The sequence below is a fragment of the Leptosomus discolor genome, chromosome 4 (assembly GCF_034619465.1).
Source record: "Leptosomus discolor isolate bLepDis1 chromosome 4, bLepDis1.hap2, whole genome shotgun sequence".
NCBI classification, from domain to species: Eukaryota; Metazoa; Chordata; class Aves; order Leptosomiformes; family Leptosomidae; genus Leptosomus; species Leptosomus discolor.
In genome coordinates this window covers 11,411,203-11,426,293 of record NC_141394.1, presented here as the reverse complement: position 1 = coordinate 11,426,293, position 15,091 = coordinate 11,411,203, and the positions used below count along the sequence as shown (strand labels likewise).

Here is a 15,091-nt window from a genome sequence, read left to right as displayed (position 1 = left end):
TGTAATCTTTTGCAGGTGTATCTAGGAGACACTGCTTGATACCAATGTGATCATTTTGTCTGCTATTGGGTATGGTTCTCTCTTTTCAAGATGTTCCTTTAATCGATCTTTTTCACAGTAGTTTTCTAGGGCACATTGTAGGGTAATTCCAAGAATTTGGAAACAGTGGAAAAACAGTGGGGAAAAAATGTGAACTTGATACTTTTGTAAGAATTCCTGACTTCTCCCGCAACACAGTTCTGAAGGAAACCTGGTTAAGGAAAGAGCAAAAAAGTGTTCTGAACACCTAGTGTCTCTCTGAAAGAAGACAAACCTTCTAGTAATGTCTGTGCTTTAACTCATGTGGCAATACCTGTATTTGTATAGAAACTTCAAAGGAACAGGGACTTACAGAACTGCTTTATCATAGTGTGTCTTAGGGGGTTAGCAACTGGTTTGTGTCTACCTTTACATTTCTGGCTGTAAAATCATTGGCAAGATACTATGTTTAAAGATAGTCTTGAACTACACTCTCAGATCTTATGGAAATGCACAGTACGGGAGAGCGCAGTTCTTACATGGTACATTAAAAGTCATGTCCTGTACCAGCACTGAATGCTAGAATTGCTCAAGCTTAAATGTTTTCTGGTTTTTTCCATCTTAAAAGAAATCTAAGAAGTGCCTTGCAATGTGTGGCCTTTTCTTAATGCATGTAAGTGTCAGGCCTGTGTGGATACGTCTTGGAAGCTGTGGGGATTGTAAGGTTTTCCAGGAAAGAAGAACAATATCCTAAGAACAGATTATAAGAGAATAGGCTAACAATTAATAGTGATTTGATGAATGTAGGAATGATTCTTGTATTTTTTACGCTCACCTTTTTATTCCTGGAATAATTTAAAAATTATTGGTTAGGCTTACAAATCATCCTTGTAACACTTCTTTATTCTGCGCCACATCAGCCACTATTGTTCCTGACTGAGAGAATTCAGTCCTTTCACTATTGCAAAGTATCAGAAGCACCTTCTGCCTCTCATCCCCAAAAGCCAGTTTCAGCTCCCCGTCGTACACAGCATTCCACTTCAGAGGGGGCAGCCACTGTGACTAACACCCGTGGGGAATATGGCTTTCAGTCCTTGTTTTACTGCTAGTTCAGATCTTTGTGTTGATAGTTTTTTTGTAGGCATTTTTGCTCTTAACGCCTTCCCTTGGTCCAAACTTCATAGCAGTGGCGGGCAGTGAGGCTACATGTCATGCTAGTGTATAAAAAGGTTCATCACGGGGTCAGGACTGACGTGTACCTACTGGTCTCATTGTCATAAGACCCCAGTTACCTTTTAGATGTTTAAAGCCAGGTCCTTTTGAAAAAAACAAACTCAGCACCACACAGCTTTTACCTGTTACAATCCCATCTGAGTTTTCCAAGTGCACAAACATAGGAAGCATCTTTGAAAATCTGCCCTGTGTTCTAGCTCCTGAAATGAGGACCAGGAGTTTAAAAATCTAATCCATAGAATTTGAGAGGGAAAAAAATTTCTCTATAGTGGTTTAAACCAACTGATATCTTTTCCAGCATAACTCTGTGTAGAATTATAACAACTCTATATAGATCTATACTGTGATATAAATCTAGAATAAGACACTCCAGACATAGACACATGGAAAAAAACCAGAATTTAGTCTGGTAGGTTTACAACCTGGAGCTTTGTTCAGTCTTATGCCTTTCCTACTGTTCCTGTAATTGTGAGCTTACGCGTTTTAGGTCACTGTGGTATTTCAGCATGCCAGGGGAGTTGCTCTCTAACAATAAGTGAATGTATGCTGTGGAATCCAGGTTTGATGAAAAGGAGCTGTTAAGTTGAGCAGTGTCTGTGCATTTGGTTTTGGAGCCCAAGGCATTTAATCCTAACTTCCTCCCCAGCCGACACACACACAGAAAGCCTTTGACTGTGATGTGTTAGGAAGCTGGGTGTGAAGATCTTTGAGGAGAAACCAGCCACTGAACCTGAGCTGCTCTGTGGATCACCTCTGAGACATGAGCGAACTGACAACCAGACTTCCATGGCCGCGAATGTACGTCTAGTAACTGTGTGTCTGTGTCATTAGTAGAAGCTTCTTTTTTAGGCTTGAGGGAATTGGAAAGCCCAGGAGCAAGTATTTGCTTGATCCTAGAAGATCATCAGCCACTGGGACTGTAATGGTTGCAGTCCAGTCTGCTGCTGACATCGGCAGCCGCCATTCAGCACAGCTGGATTTGCCTGTCAGACGTGAATCTGACTTTTGGTTCAGGTTTAGGTTTGGATCTACTGGAGTGAAGGTCCAAGAACTGAACCTTGCCTATCTGTGTCTTTTGCTAAAAATGGGAGGCTCTAGGTGAGAGAGAATTTGTGATGGATGTTCCGAGCATTCATGGGGATTTTTGCAAGGCTGATGGTAACTTGCTGAGACTTGCCTTCCCAAGCAGGGAAGCCAAGGGCTGTTCTGCCACATGTAATGCAGCATATGCAGCATGGCTCCAGAGCAGCTTCGAAAGAACAAATATATACAGGCATCGTAAGCAACGCTGTTTTGCTCAAGTGCAAAAAAAGCAGTATTAAATCCCGTTCATTCAGCCCTGGTTATCCTGGGCACAGTGCCATGCTGACACAACTGTACTGCTCTCGGTGCCAGAGCTGGCTTGCTGGGAACCAAGCAGCACTGCACGGCCTTGCCATGCCATTGGGACCTCCAGGCCTGGAGGTTCGGTTTCAGCGAAAGAAATGCCTGAGGTGTTTCCCTGTGTTTAACATTGGTACATACTCTTGGCTTAGGAAACAGCCTGGAAAGCACAGCGTCAGCGATGCACCTAAACAGCTGTTAAGGGTCAGCGCTGGAAGTCAGGAGCCCAGCTGGACTCACCTAGTCTGAAGCACTAAAATCTAGTGTGGCCCCTAGCTTTTAGGTGAAGCTTTACCCTTATCTCACAGTCAAAGTCACTGACAGCTTGCCTTCCAGAAGGGCTGAGGGCTAAAATCACCCATGGGAGAGAATGTTGTTCCCCTGGAGTTGTTTCGGGTAGCTCGGTGGCCTGTCTGTTGCTGGGCAGTTTCAGCTGAATTCCGTGAGGTGACCGAATCAACATTTTCCTAATCTTACCTTTACCAGGAGCACATCAGGAGTTGTAACCTCCATCTCCCGAGCCCTGCCATAGTGTTAGCAATGTTCCTAACCCCTGGTGGAGCATCCCTCGGAGAACCTGCAGAGGTACAGCAGGAAAGCAAGTAGAGTGAAAACTGGCAGAGTGGGAAGCAGGGTGCAAGTAGGACTGAGAAAGCCTAACCCCCCTTCCTCTCTCCCCTGCCCCATCTCTGTTCGTTCCCTTACCTTTGTTACGCCCCAGGGCCCTTCAGTGACTCTCTGGGTCTGTTGCGTGGTGGTGTGCTACACTGGTGTTGAGGTCACCCCTTGCAAGAGGAGAGAATCTGTTTTCACCACTGTTCATTTAATGTTTTATGGGCATGTGGCACTGTCAGTTTATCCGGTGCTTTGCAGCTAGCTCTTCTTTTGTGTTACCTTATCTCTCGTAACGTGGCTGTCCTCTCCTCTGTGCTAAGAGAAACCTTGAACAAGAAGAGAGGATCTTGAAGGTGCTGCATTCTATTTAGAGGAGTTTTGGTTTTCAGCTAACCAAAGACCAAACAGCAAAATATGCATAATGATCACTTTAGCAAGAGGTAACTAGTATGCTTTCTTAAGTGGGTACTTAAAAAAATCTTGGTGTTTTCATCACATTGTGGTGTTAGATATGAGATTAAAGGTCTCCTGCGTTAGGGAACTGACATTGCTTACTCCCTTGGGTGGTTACTTAAGACAAAGCTCCCCTGGATTAAAGTAACTGAGATCAGAAAGAGATGCACAGAGGGCATCCGGTTATACTGAGGGATTCTAAGCAGGTTTGGACTTGGCAGTCCATTTAGATCCTTCAAATATTTTTTTCTTGAGAATGCACCAGAATTAGCCAGTAGAGTGGTACTTCCATGCATCATTCGTTTTCAAATTGCAAGTTGCTTTTGACAGAATTCCTCTTTTGGTGATCACTGTCCTCTTTCCCATTGCAGTTTTATGGGTATCACCTTCTTGCTAAATAACAGTTTCAGTTTGTTGTCTACATGCTGAAGTCAACGAGAGCTTTATGAGTAGCTTCAATAAGAGCAGATGGTGCCAGAAATGTCTCAAAACTCTGCCCTAGGTCCCCATGTACACACCATACCTGCAATTCTTTATCTCACCATCACTTGCTCTCCATTTTTCATTCTCTGTCTAGAAGTGCACGGCAAAGCCTAAACACGTTACTTCATGGAGAGATCTCTTGATTTTTTCTAGTCTAACCTGATCGCTTGCCTGACAGTTATCACCTCAGATAGAGGAGAAAAGTCAAATCAGGGCTCATGCTTTTCTGTGCAGTTCCACGTGGAAATGAGAGCTAATGCTGATGACTGACTACAGCATGCGGCAGGTAGGCAGGTGACCTGCAGTTTTTTCCGTGCAGATCCGCTGCACTGTTCTGGCTGACAGCATTTCAGAAATGGCAGTTTCCCCTGAGCAGTGACTTGTGGCTGTGCACGGATGATTTGTGTCACTGAATAATGTGAAGTAGGAGTTAACATAGTTTTGGCAACTGTGGAAGCAAGTTGACTTTGGAATCCAGGAAGTTTGAGATGAAGAGTTACTATTCATGTGAGTAACAAGTTATTCTTGATACAGTACTTGCAGGGAAGCATTTTCTTTTTACCACATACCTCATGAAACCTCAACAATAGATCTTCATTAGAGATGATTTCAGAATATTGTCTTTTTAGTTCTATAAACGTTTAACTTTGTAAACAGCAGAGCTGATAGACCGTCCCACAACTCTTCCATCTTTTCTCACACATCTACAGCTCCATCTGCTGGGAGCAGAGGTCGGTACAGAGCCTGGAGCACCACTTCCCTGGCAAGAGTTTAACAGTGGTAGGCTTTTTTATATGACTTTCTGAACGAGATGGGGGTAAAACAGAAAATGAGAAGAAAACGTGCTGCAAAATAAATGCAGGAAGATATGACAGCCATAGAAGAGTTTCGAGCTTTTACAGATCCTTCTAATAAAAAGGTTGCCAGAAAGCCCAAGTTCAGCATTGTTCCTGACAATTTTTTTCCCTCTGCTCAGTGGCTTTCCCAGAGGCTTGTCTGTTTTGCAGAGACTGGACACCTACAACAGAGCTCACAGCAGGCAGGGAGCCTTGCTGCCCACTTGTCTAGGGTTCCGGAGGAAATCTCTGCTTTGTTTCCTCACGTTTCAGCATCGCAGTGAGCACTGGGCAAATAGGCTGTTCTGTAGGTGGTGACTTTTTCTTACGAGTTTGGGAGTCATCATTCTTACCTCTAGTCCAGCCGGCGGGTTACGTGGTGGAGCTGAATTGCAGGGCTTCGAGACTGGCCCAGGCCCTTTCTCTTCATCACAAGACTGGAGAGGCTACAGCAGCTGTTCCTCCTTCAAAGCAACCCTTCTTCACAGCCCTGATTTTTGATACCTGATTTTGCAAGGCTGGTAACTTACCTTATTGTCTGTCAAGATTACTAGTTAGGGAGCTGTTTCTATAGCGTACAGTTGTCACGCACTCACTTCTCCCATGTGTCAGTTTACATCAATTTTAATCTAATATTGCCCTCAGCCTGTGGTAAAGACTAATGGCATGTGGAGGTGTCACCAAAAGAACACGGCTCACTCCTTCCCATTTAATCTAGTGATTTATACCCATGGATGGTCAGTAGGCCAGTAGTCGACTATTTTTTTCAAAGGTGTTTCATTTCCAGTGATGTGAACAGTAGAGCAGCTGATGGCGTTAATCATTAAATTCTGAATTACTCAATTCCTTCACTGTAGAACACTAATTAAGAAACTGCACTTTCCCCTGTACAAGGCAGACACAGAAATGCAAGTTGTTTCATCAAGGCAGAAACAGAAGGTCACTGAAGCTATATGGTCCCCAAACCCAAGGAGACTCAAATGAAGCATTTGATGTAAGCGGAGAGGAGCTTGCTGTGAGTGAGGAGAGGCAGGGAAATGCCAGCAAAGGAACTCCTGTAGCTTTCCTCAGTCGGTTCAGTTACTCCTAAATTATTTCTGTTGAAATATCCTGCTAATTTTAAAAAGTGGTCGAAGACACCGTAGATTCTAGGAGAAGGAAGTGAAAAGCTGGTAGTCAAGGTAATACTGTTCTCGTATAGAGCTTTTCATCAGAAAATAGCAAAAGAGGTCCCTACAGGCAGGACCTGAAACACAGGGCAGGAAAGCCAACTCAGTCTGGGTCAGCCAGTAATAAAAACAGGGACAAGGGCAGATCCAGGTTTCCCGTGGCTCTTGGTGCTTCGACCCAGCAGCAGCCATCCCTCCTAGTCCTCCTGCAGCTGCAAGCCAGACAGGACTGCTTATGCTGACAGGTCTGGGGAGCCCGTGGTGATGCAGGAGGCTTCACTGGGCAAATGGTTTACCTGCTGTCAAGTCATTTGGGACCTCAGCCCTTCACCAGGCTGCAGGTTGCCTTGGACTAGCCTGCAGCCCCTACCTGGGCACCACAGGGGTAGGGTCAACAGGCGTTGGTGGGCAACCCTGATGGGGAATTGCACGGTACCTGCGCAGAACCAGCTGTGCATCTGCAGCTTGCTGTCTGTCCCGAATTTGAAAGGCCAGCTACCAAGACCTCGCAAGAGATGCTCAGAGGAACCATCCAACATAACTTAGGGATGTATGGTTGACTGTGGGTCAAGGCAGCAATTTCTGTGACAGGTGAGAATCCGGCCACTTCTCCCTTAGGGAGGAGGTCTGGCCTGAGGGTGCCTTCAGTTTTGTCATTGTTGTCTTATGAGTTACATCAGTTTGGGAGTGCGGGTTCACCCATGGCATTCATACTGCCTAAACACAGGTGAGTTTCCACAGAAGCTCAAGTGCCTTGCTTAGCAGGTATCTCCCCTTTCCAGTGCTCCTTACTGCAGCCTTACAGTTCATATGCTGGGTGCATTTATTTTGTCTGTTTGAACAATTTCTTATCCATTCAGTAAACAGATACTTCCCTGCTTTGTCTGTGGAGCCTCACGGTTGTCATCAGTGTCCCAGTGAGAGTGCTGACCAACTTCTTGTGCAAATTGCTACTGAATTGCTAAGCCCTTTTTACTTGTAAATACTACTACAGGCTGTATGGCCAGTTGGCCATCTGTGACACGTTTCACAAGTTCCTATCGGGCAAATCAAGTTCCCTGGGATGTGATTTATGTAAGCGTTTTGTGCCGGTACCTTGGGAACGTCATTTCTCTTGCCATTAGAACCACAGCATAGATGCAGTTACAGCAGTCTGAAGGTGCTGCAGCCTACACTGACATTTGCAGCACCTTTTTTAGATTTGTGTCCTTCCAGCAAGGTTACAGGTTTCAAATGTTTCCTGTGTTTCGGTCACAAGAGTACATACAAACTTGCTCCTCATGGGAATCCTGTAGTGGAGGCTTCCAAAGCAATCCACAGAGAATGGGGTTAAAAAACAGTGTTGCGGAGAGATCTTGAAGACTTGAATCTTTAGTTCAATTCCAGGATCCTTTTTATCTCTAGGAAGGTTGCTTCTGGGAAGCTTGTTGTTTCTTGGCATAAGGGGAATTGTGAACATTTTTTCTGACACAAACCTTTGTGGGAGAGATGCTGTTGCAGTAATGGGGAGGAAATAGGAGATGAATAATTGAACTTTGGAATAATTGCTTCACGGGACAGGCAATCTGAGTTATGTGCTCAGTCCTTGTAAAACTGTCCTGCTGACAGTCTCTTCTCATCTGGTCCGAACAGGGATTGCATTTTTTAAAAACCATGGGCTAAAAATCACTGTGCCAGGTCCCGCAGTCTGGACAACTCAGAATGACCCTTTTCCCTGAGGGGAAGGGGGAAGTTCTGTTTAGCCTTACTAAAAACGAAAAAAAGAGGAACCTCTAAATCCTGCTCAAATATACCAGCCTCTGAACAGAGGTGTTTGTTTTTCACCAATTACCCATAATATACTATTTATTTTGGTTTTAGGAAGATGAGTAACTTCGTTGATGATCTGCAGATGTTTTAGCCCCTGAATTTATACTCTGGTGGCAGGATATTTCTCACCTTCCCAGACACATGGAAGGTCCTCAAGAAGAACAATTTTTGGCCCATCTGCATAATTCTGAGGTTTTTTAACTTCACTTCCACAAATACTCTTTTTAGTACAAGAGTGACCACGTAATTCTAATTTATCTCTAAAAAGTAGGGCAGCAGTATTAGTTGCTTCTAAAAAAGAAAATCTTCAAAACAAAAACCACCATGAAATACTTCAGTTGTTCAGTGAGCTGTGTGTTACCTCAGGAGCTGCATTGTTACCTCTGGATGTCTCTCCAACAAGACGTAAGCTTCCCTTGTGCTGATAGCGTTCTCCGAGCTCCCGTATGTCTGTGTGATAAAGGATATGCAGTCTTTCCTTCCTCGTGAGCAGTAATCAGATTGTTATTTCTAATCATCCGCTTATTTTCATAAAACTTTTGGATACGTAATTTCTTGGAGGTCTTTATTGTTTTGCAAGTGTTGCTGGAAAGTGCTAAACGGGGCCAAACTTATTGGGGCATTAGACTTAACAGAGGGAGTGATTCTCTGATCTTTATTTCCTTTGGAAATGGGGCTGAAAACACTTGAATCAAAATTCTGCCTTAAAATGATGTGTAGAGATCTCATTGGAGACCTCTGCAGACCTAACTTGGTACAAAGCCACGGGCTGTTTTACGAGGACTCCCTGCGGGCTTTGGTGTTTGCTCTTTCCTGGATATTTTCTGCAGCCCTTGAGGACTCGAGTTTTGAGGTCTCATGGGGTTGTCTGACAGATGGGTGTTTTCTCAGGCCAGCGGTTGTTTTTAATGTACTGAGTCTTTCCAGATCCATAAACGTTACATGCTTTCGTGCAGCTGGTGAATTTTTTTAATGGAGTGCATTGACTTGCAGCAGTCAGGTCTGTTTGGAGGTATCATTACCCTGCAAGCTGTACTGCAGTGTTTATGTCTCTGGCTATGCTGTTGGCTTTAAAGCTTTCAGATGAAAATTTCCAAAGCATTTTTGGGATTTGGGAACACTTTACCCATTAATTTTACAATTGATTTAGAATTGAGAGTACAATTCAGGTCTTTAAAGCTGAACACGTGCCTACATGTGTGCAGAAATGGAGCCTCATTGTTCGTGTCATTGTCTAAATATTCTGCCTTCCCAACCTAGAGCTTCAGAATGCAAAAATGGCCTTAAGTCAAATCCTCAAGTGTTTTCTGAGGACAAACCTGTGCTGAAGTTAATGGCAAGTTTCCTTGAGTGAGAGCTACTGGCAGCAGAATGTTTTACAAAATGAACAAAATATGCTTGCTCGCTCTGCCCGCTGAAATCCTCGTCCCATGTGTTTAAACTGATTGAAGTGAGACAAACGGTTGATGAAACAGATAGGAGCAGAATCTGGAGTTCATCCACAGTTAGAGTAGCCAGATGGCATAGCAGAGGTGGCCCCATGGGATGGATGGTGGTGGTTCTATCTGTTGTTAAAGCTCTATCTTTATATAGTTAAAACTCTATCTGCTTTTAAATCCCTCAGTGAGCTTGAACACACTGCTCTAGCCTTGCTTTCAGGAATAACCTCATTTCCCTCATTATATTTATCAAATGAGTGAAATGAAACGTTCAGGTGAGTATTTGCAGGGTTTGAACTCGAAGTCTTTTTTTCCCCAATCGCCTTTTCTATTGTCCCTAGTCCAAAGGCTGTTAAACTTGAGCGGAGCCTTGATGTGTGCTTCAGAGAGTCCCTGTGAGGAGGTACGTGATGACGGGAAACGCAGTCTGCAGTTCCCACTGCATGGAAAAGATTTGGGACTTGAATCCTTTTCTGGGAGGCCCGCAGTGGTATAAGCACTTGAAATAACATAGACATGGCCTTAGAAGTCCATTTTTCTAATTTTTTCTTTTTTTTTTTCCTCAGGTAAATGAAATTTACCACGATGAATCCCTGGGTGTCCACATAAACGTTGTGCTGGTCCGAATGATCATGTTGGGGTATGCGAAGGTGAGCAAGCCTCTGACCCAGCTCTCCTCCTTCATCTTCCTGGTAGTTATAATGCATGTGAGTCACACCAGGGGCTGTGGAAGCAGAAGTCTGCTGAACAGCTAGTTCCAGAGACCTGCTTTCCCCGCTTGGCATGTGCTGAATGTGCTTGTGCCCTCCTTCCTGGGGCTGACCATGAGGGTCCCTTTGTGACAGAGCTGCAGGACCTGTGCGTGGTCACTGTTAACATAGCATTTTCTTTTCTCATAGGAAGGAAGGCTGCCATGACTTAGAGTGGTAGGGTGTTAGGAAGAGAGAAATGAGGACCTGCTTGGTGCTCCAACAAAAGTGAACCTTGTCTGAATTTCCTGCCCTTAGGAGCTCCTGGGTCTAATGTGTTGCTCTTTCAGTCCATTAGCTTGATTGAAAGGGGAAATCCCTCGAGAAGCTTGGAGAACGTTTGCCGCTGGGCCTATCAACAGCAGAAGTCGGACCCCAATCACTCTGAGCACCACGATCACGCCATCTTCTTAACCAGGCAAGATTTCGGGCCTGCTGGTATGCAAGGTAATGCAGCTGACCTGAAGCAAAGCTATCTGGCCTTGGTGTTTCTTGGCTAGCATCTGCCAGGACAGAGGAAAATTTGAAAATTGCATTGTTAGATTATCCTGAGGCAATAAGCAGTTTAGGCCTTCATTCAGCAGATACTTAAGGAAGTGTTCCGTTTTAAAGAGGTGCTGAAACCTGGTCCTGTTGGGGAAAGCGTCTATGCTCATCGCAACTCACAGTTCCCTGCTCTGGCTTTAGTAAAAGGCCCGCATGGACAGCCTGAGCACGTGCTCACTACTGTGTTGTGGAGAGGAAGCATTTCCTCCCAGTCATTTGTCAGTGCAGACGAAGAAGAGCCTGGGTGAGACCATGTTCTGGCTGTCCAGCTGGAGATGTCTTAGAGATTTGTGTCCCATACCTCCATGTTCCCTTTGCCTTTCGGGGACAGATAAGGGTTAGAGTTCTCCTTCAGGCCTGGGCTAACATACCTGGAGTCAAACTGGTTTGGTTGGGATGTTAGGTGGACTTCCCTGTCGTCAGAAAGGTTTTGGCTTTTACTGAGGAAAGGCCTGCAATATGCAGTGTGTGGAGGAAGGTACTAATATGAACACGTGCAAAAAGTCCTAGCCTATAGCTCTGCCTTCTGAGTGAAGAGGAATCTGATGCATTTTTGGTCTAAGTGTCTGAAGTAACAGAGACGTCTGTGGACTCAATCCCAGTATGTCAGAGCCATTTACTCTGTTTGACAGCAGTTGCAAAGACCGAGAGAAAATTGACAATCAAAAGAAAATAATCCGAGGTTCTTCTCAAGTAGTAAGTTTATTGCGGGGGATCTCATTTAAAATAAATGCAACGGGTGAAAGAATCAGACATGATTTCTCTCAATAGGATATGCTCCTGTTACTGGCATGTGTCACCCGGTCCGAAGCTGTACTCTCAACCATGAGGACGGGTTTTCATCAGCTTTTGTTGTCGCTCATGAAACCGGTCACGTGTAAGTGTAACTTTTACAATTTGACTGCCAACAGAATATGGTGCCACATCTGCTGCTTGCTTCCAGTGATTTAATTTTAATGGCTGTATGAGACCTATCCTAATTTTATTTCCATCCCTTTGGGATGCATCAGTGGTTTAAGCAATGAAGAGGTAAGTGGGGGAAGAAAGGAAGGGGAAGAGAGAGGAGGAACTTGTTTTCCCCAGGGTGAGGAAGAGGTCAGTGAGAAAGCTGGAAGGCCCAGGCAGTGGAGACAGTAGCTTGTCAAGCATCCTTAACTGCTTTCTTCTCATTGACTGAAAGTGCCGAGTTGTTAGATTTGGCACCACTTCAAGAATGATAAAATGTCAGGTTGGGAGTAACTGATTAAGCAAAGATCTGTGTTAGCTGTCTGGATGAATTAATGTCAAGCCCTGAGGATCTGATTTTTGCCTTCCTTGAGTAGTGCAGGCTATTTTTTCACCTCACTGGGAGGAATTCAACCCAACTGGGGATGACCTGGGCACTTGCATATTAAGCTGTGCCACACGCACGCTTGGAGATGTAACGTACTAACCATGTTAGCTCTTTGGAGACACAACACAGTAACTGTGTTAGCTCTGTGTTTAAATAGGTGCTATCAATAAATGAGTATACAAACATGAACAATTCAGTGTCTGAATGAACTGCTCCGTAATGAGCAGAATTGTTGTTTTCCTTTTTCCGAAGCACAAGAAGTTGTCACCATCTATTTAGTTCATTCCTGGTATTAACAAATACAACAAAGTATAAATGAAGGAGCATTCAGAGGGGCCTAATGTTTTGGCATCAGAGAAGATCAATTTGAAATGCAGGTGATATCTGTAGAATTGCAAAGAACGATTTAGTTTTGCATAATTATACATGCATGAGAAACTGTTTTGCTTACAGTTGTTTTACCAGTTGAAGAGCGGGAACTACCTGGGCTCTGATGCCGATTCTGTGTTACAGGCTGGGAATGGAGCACGATGGGCAAGGGAACAGATGTGGGGATGAGACGGCAATGGGGAGCGTTATGGCTCCCTTGGTGCAGGCTGCTTTTCATCGCTACCACTGGTCCAGATGCAGCGGCCAAGAACTCAAAAGATATATACAGTAAGGACCTGTCAGCACTCGGCAGTCGTTGTTTTCCTGAAGGAAACAGAAGTCTTTGCGGTTCCCGGGCTGTGGGACCAGTGAGCTGCCCACTGCTAGACAGCGAGGAGAAGAGGAGAGGCAATCCCGGCGTGAAGGAGCAGGCACGGGTGTTGTAAATGGGACCTTTGACTATGGAAGCCCCTTTTATAAACACAGCAGTACTGGGGCCTCAGAGGTCCTGAGGAATGGGGTCCCCCGGGGTGGCCTGCCCTCTGCTTCCAAACTTGGGTTCAGCCTCCAGAGGCGTTCCAGTAGGCTGCTCTGTGCTGCGGTGCCGCAGCAGCACGACACCGCTGTCTCCACGTCTGGCCTGCTCCAGCAGAGCTGTTCTCTGATCACCTTTTTTGCCAGACTCTTTTTCCCTTCAGGCCTATGCTAGGAAAGCTATAAACCAGGAATGATGCTTCCTCGCTTAGGGCTGTGTCGAAGCCCACGGCATCCTCTGGGGGATGGTAGCAGGAGTCGCTCTGACAGATGTTATGTCAGGTAGCCGATGTTTTCCCAAGGTTTTTGATTTCTTTAGGAGTTATGCTGTGGAACTGGCAGGATGAAGCCCTAAACTCAGAAAAGGAGCTAGCAAAAGTTATGGAAGAGAGACGGCGGCGTGTGTGCGCGTGTCTGAATTAGGGAGAAAAGGAGAACAGATCTCTACCCTGCTGGCTCTAGTCTCCCTCCGTGTATGTACCTCTTCATCCAGTTCTTACTGAGGCTTCCTCTTCCATTGCAAATGGCTGATTTTGGCAGTCAAAACTGAGTGAAAACTTAATGAGTTGACCCACGTCTCCTACAGAAGGAGCCCTGTTCGTAACATAAAGCATAAAATAGTAATTGGTTGAGACCTCAGAGCGTGAAGTGAAATATCCCAGTGCAGGAGGAGCAGCTCACCAGTATCACTGTTTTAAGACAGGGGAGTTAAACAGGAATGAGAAAAAAGCAAGCCTTATTCTTGCCTTTATTCTTTGATTTTGCTGATCAAAAAAAAAAAAAATCACTACATCTTCTTATGACTTTTTTTTCTGTGTATCTTTCCACAGCTCTTACGACTGTCTTCTCGACGACCCTTTCGAACACGATTGGCCCAAGCTTCCTGAACTGCCAGGCATCAATTATTCCATGGACGAACAGTGCCGCTTTGATTTTGGCGTTGGCTATAAAATGTGCACAGCGGTATGTCCAAGGCACTCATTGCAAAGACAAACCTTCATTGAGCAAGTTGGTGTCTGGCCTTATTCAAGAGCTGCAATATGTGCCTTTTCTCATCACTGAAGAGCAGTTAAACAGCTTTATAAAGAGGAGAGAGATATTTATGGGTGAAACCCAGTCATCTGGGTCATTTGGTCTAATGGTCAAGTGGGTGGCAGCGTGGTCCACGTAGCACAGACTTGTGGTACTGATCCCAAGGAAGAAGGGAAAAAAACCTCATTTTCCTCCCACTTCTGGGTGTCTCCACCTTTCCTCTGCTCACCAGCACAGGGCTAGGGGATGCAGGGAATAAGCAGTGCTCTTTTCTTTCTGGAGATACTTGTGCCCTTTTATTTCTGGAGATACTGTACTTATTGGTAGCCCTGAGTGTGAGATGAATTGACTGGGTAGATTGAATCCTTATCTGAAAAGTATTATTAATCTAATGTTGAGTTTCATCTCATAAATGTTCTGCGTTTCAGTTCCGAACCTTTGACCCGTGCAAGCAGTTGTGGTGTAGCCATCCAGATAACCCCTATTTCTGTAAGACTAAGAAAGGACCTCCGCTCGATGGGACAGAATGTGCCCCTGGAAAAGTGAGTATTGTGGTTCCACTATGTTTGCATTGAAAAAAAACCCCACCTCAACAGTTGCATTCATTTGGATTGAAGGGCACAGAGGAAAGCAGGGAATTGCCCGACATCCCCTGGGTGGAGCGAGAGGAAGGGAGAAGAGGGAGCTCTTGCTTTCCCACTCACAGTGGACTGTACAAGGTTTGAGGTGTAGACACCCCAGTTGAGGTGTCACCCATTCGCAGCCTCTTCTGTGGCCTTTTTGTTACATTTTTTGGATTCTTGTCTTATCTGCAAAGTGTCTGTAAAGTATCTTTAGGAATCCCTGGTAGCAGATAATGCCGTTACTGTAGCACTGCTTCTTAATGCTTGTGGTCCAGACATCCTGTGGCTAAATGTTTGTGTAGGCTTAGGATTAGCTCTTTATTTTTGCCTTTTAATATCCCCATTAGTGGGTGTCCTGCTGCTAATTCATTTTAATTATAAAATTATACTCAAATAAATGTTTGTTTAGCAAATTCCATGTATTTTGAGATACAGGAGAGGCACTTATACCATCTGAGTATGCCCTA

General features: G+C 44.8%; 1 protein-coding gene across 2 annotated transcripts in view; it reads left to right on the top strand.

The window, feature by feature from the left end:
• Positions 1-15,091, top strand: part of ADAMTS3 (ADAM metallopeptidase with thrombospondin type 1 motif 3) — a 116,292-nt gene that overhangs the window by 83,776 nt on the left and 17,425 nt on the right. For both annotated transcript variants that reach the window (XM_086463729.1, XM_086463728.1), the window contains exons 6-11: positions 10,005-10,088; positions 10,478-10,634; positions 11,505-11,610; positions 12,580-12,723; positions 13,800-13,932; positions 14,430-14,543. In XM_086463729.1, coding sequence (XP_086319855.1) covers positions 10,005-10,088; positions 10,478-10,634; positions 11,505-11,610; positions 12,580-12,723; positions 13,800-13,932; positions 14,430-14,543 — 738 coding nt within the window. The remainder of the gene's footprint in view (positions 1-10,004; positions 10,089-10,477; positions 10,635-11,504; positions 11,611-12,579; positions 12,724-13,799; positions 13,933-14,429; positions 14,544-15,091) is intronic.